The sequence below is a fragment of the Lipotes vexillifer genome, unplaced genomic scaffold (assembly GCF_000442215.2).
Source record: "Lipotes vexillifer unplaced genomic scaffold, Lipotes_vexillifer_v1.1 scaffold689, whole genome shotgun sequence".
Taxonomy (NCBI): Eukaryota; Metazoa; Chordata; class Mammalia; order Artiodactyla; family Lipotidae; genus Lipotes; species Lipotes vexillifer.
The window spans coordinates 947,836-959,290 of NW_006772359.1; the positions used below are offsets into that span (position 1 = coordinate 947,836).

The 11,455-nt window shown below is 39.7% G+C and overlaps 1 protein-coding gene across 1 annotated transcript in view; it reads left to right on the top strand.

The window, feature by feature from the left end:
• MIS18A (MIS18 kinetochore protein A) overlaps positions 1-6,255 on the top strand; it is a 10,688-nt gene extending 4,433 nt beyond the window's left edge. The window contains exons 3-5 of the mRNA XM_007447418.1: positions 2,378-2,500; positions 5,071-5,167; positions 5,754-6,255. Coding sequence (XP_007447480.1) covers positions 2,378-2,500; positions 5,071-5,167; positions 5,754-5,834 — 301 coding nt within the window. The 3' untranslated portion in view covers positions 5,835-6,255. The remainder of the gene's footprint in view (positions 1-2,377; positions 2,501-5,070; positions 5,168-5,753) is intronic.
• Positions 6,256-11,455: the final 5,200 nt, after the last annotated feature.

Consider the following 11,455-nt stretch of genomic DNA (forward strand, 5'->3'; position numbering starts at 1 on the left):
AGCAGGAAGATTTGGGATAAAACTTTTTTCATGGTAATCAGTATAAAATCAGTCATTCCACTATACCAATTCTTGAGTGCTGGTGGTCTCCTTTAGACATGAGATGGAAGAGTTTCTGAACCTCTCAGGGCACATTCTGACACTCCCTTTTTGGGTGTTTGCGCTTGTTGTGAAGAAAATCGAAAATAAAAATAGAAAAGGAAAATATCTGTATCATGGAATCTCCAAGCCAAAGGATGCTTTAGATGAATGCTCCCTACCTTTTTCATGTCATGGCACCCATAGAAAATGCTAAGGTCATGCATACACACATATACGGCCTATTGAAGTAAACAGACAGGGATGCAGAAACAGCAGCGTGGGGCCTCCAGCACTCGCAGGCCCTGTGCTGCCACTCCAGTGGTTGAAGTGGTCAGAATCTTGCTATACCTGCCACGCATCTGCTGCAAGTGGTGTCCTCAGCAAACTGCATGGGAAGCTCTGCCTTCTAGTATGGTTGCCCGAAACGTGTCATACTGATGTATATGAATAAGTGGGACGCAAGCAGTTAAACAGAAATTAATGATCATATATATTTTTTATTTTAAAATGTTGGTTTTTAATTTTAGTAACGTTAGATTGTCCCATTCAAATGAAGTGTATTTTAATTTAAAAAATTACTCGCTATTTAAGGAGAATTAAATTCATAATAGGACAGGTAGTATGTGGCTATAACAAAAATTGTACTGTTGGCATGCTGGTGATTAAAATTTGGAAAACCCAGCCTTAGATCATTTCTCATTTTGTAGATGAAGAAAGCAAGGCCTGAGGAGGTTACAACTTCACTAAGGACACAGGACTAATTAGTAAAGGCTAGGATGATGCTTTGTTATTTCTCTTTGTTTCCTGCAGGATGTTCTCTACTTCCCAGCTCTAGTCATTTTGATGTCAGCTTTACCATTTTTGCCATATCCATGTAACAGCTGTGCTATCATGTACTTAATATTTTTCATTAAATTGACTCCTGATTTTTATTTAAATTTATTTAAAAAGGAATCTTTATATTACTGCCATAAATGTGTCATTTGCTGTAACTGGAAAGCAACTGTGAAGATAATTACACTGAAGACACTAGCTGAGATGGTATTGCCTGGCTGGTTCTGAGCCTCAGGTCTATTCTCTTACTGTTAAAAGATTTACAACTGTGAGATACAGGTTAAAGACATTCTAGCACCAGACTGAGACTTTCTTCTCTTTATATATAATCAGGATTGTTAGAGAATTGAAAAGGGAATTGACTCTCACTCTGAACCAGTGTTTCTAAGTCCTGTTTACTTGTATCACCTGAACCGATCCTTTATGCCAAACTATGGCCCATGGGCCAAGCACCGGTTTGTTTGTTTTTATTGTTAAGATTTTTTTTTTTTGATGTGGACCATTTTTAAAGTCTTTATTGAAATTGTTACAATATTGCTTCTGTTTTATGTTTTGGTTTTCTGGCCCCGAGGCATGTGGGATCTTAGTTCCCCCACCAGGGATCAAACCCGCACCCCCTGCACTGGAAGGCGAAGTCTCAACCACTGGACTGCCAGGGAAGTCCCAAGCACCTGTTTTTGTAAATACATTGTTATTGGAACACAGATCAGTTATGTATTATCTGTGGCAGCTTCTGTGCTAACAGTGGTAGAGGCAAGTAGTTGCAACAGACACCATATGGCCTGAGAGCCTAAAATATTTGTTCTCTGGATCGTTACAGAAAAAAATTTGCCTGTCCCTTCCCCAGAATGTTAATGATCCTTGGTGGACAATATAACATTAAAAGGACATGTAGAGGGCTTCCCTGGTGGCGCAGTGGTTGAGAGTCCGCCTGCCGATGCAGGGGACACGGGTTTGTGCCCCGGTTCGGGAGGATCCCACGTGCCGTGGAGCGGCTGGGCCCGTGAGCCATGGCCGCTGAGCCTGCGCGTCCGGAGCCTGTGCTCCGCAACAGGAGAGGCCATAGCAGTGAGAGGCCCGCATACCACACACACACACACACACACACACACAAAAAGACATGTAGAATCTTTTTGTCTTATTTCAAAATTTTAGTTAATTTTTCTTAATACTGAATTGAGGCATTTGCATTCTAGGAGAACACCACCTTAGTACACCCTCTTCTTGTCACTTTTGTACATGCCCTTTGTCACTGGATACTTAAGGCAATGCCACCTGGAGGTGACTGTCTACATTTCTGATGTAAGCATCTTACTATCATTTTTTTCCTTTTTTTGTACATATGACTTAGTAGGGTCAGAATAACATACTTTAGCAACTTAAACGTTTAGGTGTTTATGGATCTCAACAATGGGATTTTTGTTAGAAGCAGTTGCTAAAGCAGTGGCATTTCTTGTTGCAGCATCCTGGAGACTTTGTACTGCGCAGGATGTTCACTCAACCTCGGCTACATATACAGGTGCACACCCAGGAATCTAGACTACAAGAGGGACTTGTTCTGCCTCAGTGTTGAAGCCATTGAAAGGTAAGTTTGATGTATAAATGCATAGCTCATAAGTGCATTCTCAGAAACTTGCAGAAAAATTGGTATGAAAACATCGAAACTAAATCAACACTGGTTAAAATATATTTTTAAGTAACTTCTGACAATAAAGCTAGTGATTTTTTTTCTTTTTTTTGCGGTACGCGGGCCTCTCACTGTTGTGGCCTCTCCTGTTGCGGAGCACAGGCTCTGGACGCGCAGGCTCAGTGGCCATGGCTCATGGGCCCAGCCGCTCTGCGGCACGTGGGATCTTCCCGGACCGGGGCGTGAACCCGTGTCCCCTGCATCGGCAGGCAGACTCTCAACCACTGCACCACCAGGGCAGCCCCGCTAGTGATTTTTTTGTTTGGACCCGATTTATTTGCTATTGGAAAAGTCTGTCATTCTAAATTGTAGGAGAAAACACTGAGAACATTTTTCAGAGTAAAAATATGTTGTTTTTCTTAACAATCGAATTGAGTTTAATAGGATTTTTTTTTAAAAGCCATTGTGTGGATCAATATATTTTGCCCATTTTATTTTTCCCTCTAGTTTTTAGTCTCCTAGAATATCATAAAGAAATAGGACAGAAATGGTCAGGAAAGAAGTCCCTTTGGTGTTCTGGAAAAATAGAAGTACAAAGTCCAACTATTTCCTTGAGGGTGGTAAATAATTGTCTGCTCTTTTTGAGAGATGCAAGGAAGTACCTTCATTTTTCAAGACTTCTAAAGAGCGTGAGGAGACCAGGTGAATTAGGGTCTGATGACAGATACCTTAATGGCCCTCTAATTCACTAGCCTTTTTAAAACAGGAAACAATCAGTTGACCCCAGTGTATTTTCACATATCCTGGAAAAGATGTAACCCTTAATATTTTAAAGATGCCTAGGAAACCTTAAGTGTCAGGAAAGAAGAACAATTTAAGAAGAAAAGAAAAATGCCTACACTTTCATTACTCGAGGTATTTTGTCACTCCGGTTGAATTTCTTAGAGTTTCTCTTTAAAGAATTTAAAACAGTATTCTTCTTATTATAATTATAATTTTTCATTTAATTATTCTTTGATAACTGCAGTTTTGCCACCTTCTTTGAAACTAGACAGGTTTAGGTCAAAATTATAAAATCTGCAAGCTTTTTATATTCCTTACACAAGAGAATAGTATAGCAAGCACTGCTCATTGATGTAAAGCATGTAGGCCTGCCTAGAGAGAGATCAGATCTGTTTTGGTTTTAAATAGAAGACCCAGGCCCAAACAACTGCTCCCTTAAGCTCCATGAGAATTTTACTAAGATTTGTGAAAATTATGTGGGGGAGAGCACAGGTATAAACAACGTGAACTCTTCAGTACGGTTGGCACAAAACTTTAAAAGTGATGCACATCTGTATAAAAGAAAATGTGTGGAAGATTTCTCCATAGAGGGTCACAGTATTGAAGCGGTTTTTTCCTGAGCAGTTGAATACCTCTGGGGGCAGAATTTTAATGACAAGTAACCTGGTTTGTTTTAGAAGTGGATGCCCTCTGTAATGTTTATTTACAGTGTTATAAATTACTCAATACCGTTTAATTTTTCCCCCCATCTCATTTTTCTTTTCTAAACAGGATATTAATTGCCTTCTGCAATTTTGCCTCCCATGTCATTTTCCAGAAATTTAATCAATTTAATCTTGGGTTTCCAAGAGAAGACTGTTCTTATTTGACAAAAGAAGTGACATATTGAAGTCGTTAACATGTAATGAAAGACTTCTACTAAAGAAATGCAAACGAATCAAGTTTCTTTTTTTGAGAAATACCAGCACCTCCTTCCCTACTGTTTAGATTTATTTGGTTACCAAAGCTGGGCCTCTTTTCCTTCCATTACCAGGCCAATTTTTCTGTTCTTTGTATTTTCTAAACCACAGCATCTCATCACCACAGAGAGTGGAGCAAAACATAAGTTACAGGATAACTGTTGAAGTTGCCCAAATCTAGGTAATCAAGAGTTGACTACACAAATTATATACTAAAAGTCAGACTTGAAAATGCACACGTTCCTGAGAAGTTACATTAAAAAAAAAAAAAAAGTGATATAAAGCAGTGGCTTCTTCAGGATCTTTTAAAATTTTAAAATAGAATTTTGAACCATGAGTGGTAATGTTTTGCCACCCAGCTTACTACAGAGCAAGTTTATTTCCAATAACGAAATACTTATAATATTGGGAAATATGTAGGGCTCTCGGACAAAGCTGTTATGGAGAAAAACATGATTTCATGTAGTTCAGCTTCCTGTGTAGGTTGCTATTAACAAAAGTAGTTGTTTTATGTGTTTACTTGGTACTAATATATAGTTTGATATACATATTCAAGTTTTAATATCATTGTTTTTTGTATTTATTTATTTATTTACTTACTTATGGCTGCGCTGCACTGCATGTGGGGTCATAGTTCCCCGACCAGGGATCGAACCTGTGTCCCCTACAGTGGAAGCGCAGAGCCCTAACCATTGGACCACCAGGGAATTCCCTTAATATTATTCATGTAAATTTTATATTTACTCCCTTTTCATGTTTTAACTTTGTACTGTTATTATACTTCAGTTATGTTTTAGGGTCCTCTGAAAAGCAAATTGTGTCAGAAGATAAAGAGCTTTTTAATCTTGAAAGCCGAGTTGAAATAGAAAAATCTCTGAAGCAGGTAATCTTGTTCTGCACTTTTTGTATCTTTGTATGAACAACTTGCAGTCAGTGACCAAGTGCTCCTCCACGAATAATCCTTAATGTGTTTTCTGTTTTGACCTTAGCACTTTCATGGTAAGAGAGTGCTTATTTTATTTTATTCTTATTTATTTATTTCAGTTGTTAGTAAAGTTGATTTTGGGGGGAGCCAAACTACAAATTAAGCTAAAGCTTTATCAAAAAAATAATAAAGAAGACATTTCATACTAAAATCAAAGTAGCATATATTTCTAAAACTATTCAAATAGAAATATATCTTCTTAAATCAATATTTCGCGGTAAAAATAGCCTTGTTTTTGAATGTTAACATCCTCTCACAGATAGGCAAGATAGTGATGAATGTATTAAAAAGCTACAGATCAGAGGTTGAGAACTACTGTTAATAAACTTATGTCTTATTTAAATGGAATTCTGTTAAATACTTAATATCTATGTGTAATGCATAACATGTTCAGAAATTGTATTAATGAATATTTTAATCATATTTAACCATGTATGATTTTAATCATATATATTTTTTTAATATTCTTATTTCAATTCAATAGATGGAAGATGTTTTGAAAGCATTGCAAACAAAGCTTTGGGAGGTTGAATCAAAATTGCCCTTTACTAGCTGCAAAAGCTGAAATCTGTTCCAAGTCTCCCGTTCTGGAGTCCTTCGCTGATGGACAATTGTTTCATATGTAGCAATTCTTGTTATAATTTACTTCACTTAGAACTGAAAGAATTCAAAATGGTCATGTACTTTACATTCTCTTGAACTGATCAACTGATCAAGTGAGAAGAATTGTAGAATTACTTTTCCAGCTGTATTTGATGGTAAAAAGATGATTATTTCCTAAATTCCAATTTTAAAGTCATGATGCTCCCTGGAAGTGAAATTTAGTAGTTTTTATTTTGATAAACTGCCATAATTTTCTGAACGGTTTTCTCCTCAGTACCAAATTTGTTATTCTTTATTTCTTTTTTTTTTAAACTTTATTTCACCTTTAATACTTTGAACAATATTTAATATTGGGTGGTAAGAAAATCTTAGAAGTTTTCCCACCCACTGTGTGGTTGAGTCTCCTCTGAAAACTAATACGTACAGCTCTGTGGAGAAACTGGTCAGTTGAATTATTTGTCAGAACTATTCAAAACCTTGCACAAGAGCAGAATAGTATGTATTCTAGTGGCGGTAGAATTCCACTTGATCCTGTTTATTTACTACTATATGCCAAAACAACCTGGCAGAATATTTACCAAAAAGAGTAGTAATCATTTCTGAGGGTGGGGTTCTGGGGAAGTTTTCAGTTTTCCAGTTTTCTATAATGTAAGACTTAGAGTAAGCACATGTTATTTTTATAATGAGGGAGAAAATAAAGATTAAAACAAAGTGCTTTACAGTTGATTTTTCCAAAACAGTTATTTACCTGAGCTCAGAAATCCTGGTGTCATGAACTCTACACATTTACTGGGCATGGCAGTGTGAGGGTCCAGCTTAGGACCATCAAGGTAACCCCACATTTCCCCAGGCCGTCTCTGCTTTTTTTTTTTTTTTTTTTTTTTCTTGCGTTATGCCGGCCTCTCACTGTTGTGGCCTCTCCCATTTGCGGAGCACAGGCTCCGGATGCGCAGGCCCAGCGGCCACGGCTCACGGGCCCAGCCGCTCCGCGGCATGTGGGATCCTCCCGAAACGGGGCACGAGCCCGCGTCTCCTGCATCGGCAGGCGGACTCTCAAGCACTGCGCCACCAGGGAAGCCCCGTCTCTGCTTTCGAGTGGACATGAAGCCACATAATGTTGGTACTCAGCATGTTTGAGAACTTCCCTAATTATGTCTGAGGAGACTTAAAGTTGTCATATAAAAGTTCCCAAGTCAAATTGACTCGATCATTGACCATTCACAATTATGGAGTTCTTTTTTGATGTATCTGTCAGCAGCCTCTAATAATTTGAAATTAGGGAGCCGTCCAGGTCTCTTCTCAACACCTGCTGACAACAAAACAGTCATCCTGCCTCAGTAAGCTTGAGGAAGTCCCAGGGGCCTGTCCTTTTAGGTGTTTCGATGGCACTTGCATGGAAGTTCATTTAGAACAGATGGGAGAGTATTTTTTTTTTTTTTTTTTTTTTTTTTTTTTTTTTTTTTTTTTTTCCGGTTGGTTTTAGTCATCCTAGTGGGTGGGAAGTGGTGTCTCATTATAGCTTGTTTTTTGTTTGTTTGTTTTTTTGCTGTATGCAGGTCTCTCACTGTTGTGGCCTCTCCCGTTGCGGAGCACAGGCTCCGGACGCGCAGGCTCAGCAGCCATGGCTCACGGGCCCAGCCGCTCCGCGGCATGTGGGATCTTCCTGGACCGGGGCATGAACCCGCGTCCCCTGCATCGGCAGGCGGACTCTCAGCCACTGCGCCACCTGGGAAGCCCGGGAGAGTATTTTAACAGCGAGATTCAGCTAAATTTCTGGTTGCACGGGTAACAGAATTCTCCAACAGTCATTTTCAGGGCCATTCCAAAGAGGTAGGCAGTTTGGCTCCCTAATTCCTTTTACCCTGTTCATTCTGGGTCAGAATTTCTAGCTAATCCATACATCTTGAAAACTACTCATTTCACCAATGAAGAGTAATTTCTAATATCCACAGTGCTAACCAAGCCTCTCTTGTGGTTTGGGAAATAAACACCCCAAGTGCCTTTGTGGCTTCTCCAAGTGTGGGCCTTTGATTAGTGTTTCCCTGCAAATTCGCCACCCCTGGAATTTTACCTCCAGTAAGGGTCCTTCAGATGAAGTTAACTACCCGTCCCTGGGGTGCAGGTGGAGAGCTCGCACACATTCGTATCACATGGTCTTTGCTGAAGCATCTAAAAGCAAATCCCAGGAAATATATATATTTATATATATAATATATATTTATAAAATATATATCTCCTTGTAAGGCACAGTCCGTATCTGGCTTCTGCCTGTGATGTCGCTGAAGGGATGGCCTTGCCATCACCATGGGAGAGAGAGCTCTGAGGCTCCCACACTGCTTACTCGAGGGGTCCATGTGAGACTGCTTTATCCTCCCTGTGTGCTGCTCTGTGGCACTTAGGAGGAGACGGGCCTTTCTCACACTCCGGGCCAGCCTCTCCTGAGGCCACCTGTTCCCTGAAGGCTGGTGGCCTGGCTTTTCTGGCTTTGCGTGATGTCTCATCAGAATGCTATTTTTTTTTTTTTTAACTTGCCTTACATAGCCACATACTAAAAGCTATGACTTGAGGCGTGAGTTCTTGTTTCTGTTCCTTATCACTGAATAATGCTGTGTGCTGTTGTTTCTGGTTACTAAGCCCTGGCAGAGCACTACCCATGAGCAGGAGTAAGCGTCCTGAAGCAAGAAATGGACATTCCAGTGCAAATTGCACAGGACTCAACAAAGAGGCTTCAGATAGGATCTACCCAGAATTTGTTTCTTCAGCCATCTCTGTGAAAGGGTACTACCCAGTCCTTTAAGGAGAAGCTATGGAGGCTAGTATCAGGGTCTGTTACATGACATTTACAGATGGTTGTAAATGCATGTGTGTAGAACATTGTACACGGTTTTCATCCCAGAGTGTGGGTTCTGCTGTTCTCAGCAAGCTATCCTGTTATGTTCATAAACTTCCAAGCTGAAGCGCTTGCTCTGGGGGTTGCTTGTGTAGGATTGATACCTGAATGGAGTGCGTCCTCCCTGGTGATTCTAGTCAGGCTTCCGGAATTTAAAATGGGCAAAACCAGGAGAGTGCCTCCTTGCAGAGATGGGTCTGGGTGTTCAGTAGGAACTTCTTGAGAGAAGGGCCCCTGATGAGCAACGTGATGAGATTCTGAGGGAAATCTCAGGGGTAGCAGAAATCCTGGGCTAGAGTCCCCACTTTTAATTGCTTTATTAGCCATATGACCTTGGGCAAATCATTTAGTCATTTTGAGCCTGTTTCCTGTATAATAACCTGCTTCCCTTGCATCAGATATATTAGACAGTGCTTATGGTGGTATTTTGAAAGCTGTAAAGCATCAAAAAACAAGTGACAAAGATTTAGCCTTGTTTAAATAGGGTTGTTCTGGTTTAGTCTTCTAGCCAGTCTACCCATAAGATTGTATGGATGTAAAAGAAAAAAATCTGAAACACCATATTAAAAATATATATATATACACTGGATTTAGTTCTTTCTCTAATTACAAATACATGAACATTGTAGAAAATTTGAAAAGTAGAACAATAGGACAAAGAACAAAATAAAACCCACACACAATCTCACAACTAGAATAATTATTCACTTTTTTGGAGTATATCCTTGTTTTATATGCAAATTTGGAATTGTTCTTGTCATTGTTTTTAATAAAAATATTTTATAAACATTTCTGCATCATTAAATATTCCTTTATAACCTGATTTTTAATGACTACCTAGGATGAAATATCTACTTTAAAACCTGTTTAAAAGTGATCCTATGGTATGAAATTCACACTGTTTAGTGGCTTAACAATTGAGTTTACTTGTCAAATAAGAGAGGAGGCATGAAAGAAATCTTCAACCAGTCACCTCTTTGTCTAACGCCAGGGTGTGCAGGAGCTGAGAGCCGATGTTTAAAGTTTCAGGAATTTGTAAGCCAGTTGTTCAATCCTTGGCAGCTTCAAATTGGCCATGAGTAGGAATATTTACACCAGAGAACTTTGCAAGTGCTAAAAAAATCAGGATTTCTTCCCCCCAGAGAGCTGGTTTCCCAGCGCATTACTGTATATCTTGAACCTCCCTCTGTACTGTTTGACTTGAAGTTTGAGAAAATGACTTCTCTCTTCAACACCCAGAAGACCAAGTCCTAAGAACTTTTCATTAAATAAATCTAAAATGAAATGCTGTATCTTTAGACCTCAGTGATTCAGTAGTCACAGTCTTGACCTCTTCTGAGGAAAAAGTAAAATACCTGAAAGCAAATGACTTAAGATTTTATATAGTCAATGTTGCACACATCTTTTTTGTTCTTCCTGAATAAGATAAATTACTGGGCAGTTGCTTGCCTGGGAACATGCAGAGAAAGTTCGTTTGGCATCACTTTTGAACTGAGGGAAGATAATTTACTCTTCATCCCAGACATGTTCTGGGTACTGATGGTTAATTTTGTTTCATGAGAGCTGGGTTCCATCTGTAGGGTGTTTTGTTATCCAGGCCTCTGCTCACGATGGTCCGAGTGCAGTCAAGGCCAGTCTATATCATTGTAGTCTCTTTGGAGTGTTGACACTTGCCTAAAATCTTGTGATAATAGTCTGAGAGGCAGAGAGTATGAAGTGAGGGGATCTGAGGAAGGGGTGTTCTGGAGTCTGGAGTTTTATTGGCCCAAATGTGATTTCAAAGAGAACTGGCCTCATTTCATTCAAATCGGCCCCCTCTTGACCTCTGCGAGCTTGACAAAATTTAACTCGATAACTTTTTTCCCCTAAACAGTGACCACCGTGGTTTTTAGATCCTCTATTTAATTTTAAGGCGGAGAGGGGGACAAGGTAATTTCTCAAGGGCCCTTTCGACCTTACAACTCATGTAAGCTGAAAGGAAACCAGAAATAACTCGAAGGAAATGAGAATCCAGGAGCTGTTCGAAGACTTGAGGATAATTTAGTTCTCTTAACGCCGTCACCTTTGTGTCTCAGCTGCAGGCTTGTAATTTCGGAGACTTCTTGAGAATCATAGAAATTTTGCAAAAGTAGGATGTATGTTCCATTGAGTAACACTTTCCAAAGCAAATACAAGAGTGTGTGACCATTTTGAAGAGTAATCTTATGAAGCCATCAAACAGTTTTCCCTGAAGGGGACAGACAGCTGCTTTTCACTGTCACAGTTGCCTCCCTGGGGGTGGCCTTTCTGTTCTTAGGCAGTATTTAGTGATCATTTACTGTGTACCAAGGGCTGTGCTCGGAGCTCCACCTAGCTTGTCTCACCCCATTCTCACAAAACCGTCTTTCATAGAAATCCTTAATCCCATTTTATAGATGCAGAAACTGAGGCACAGAGAAGTTAAATAAAGTGCCTGAAGTCCTGCTCGGCTGGTGAACGGAGCCTGGGCTTTGCTCCTGTGCAATGCTGCTGCTTCTCTACATTGGGTGCATTTGTGGTGCTTCCTTGCTTCCTAGCAGTAAAACACGTAAAGGGAAGCTATATCCGTTACTGTAGTATTAGCAATTTAGTGTCCAGAGGGTTTAGAAGTCATGAGCTTCTCCCTTGTTTTTTTCCTAAAATTGAAGCTGATTGAGCCCCCTTGATGTGAGTTG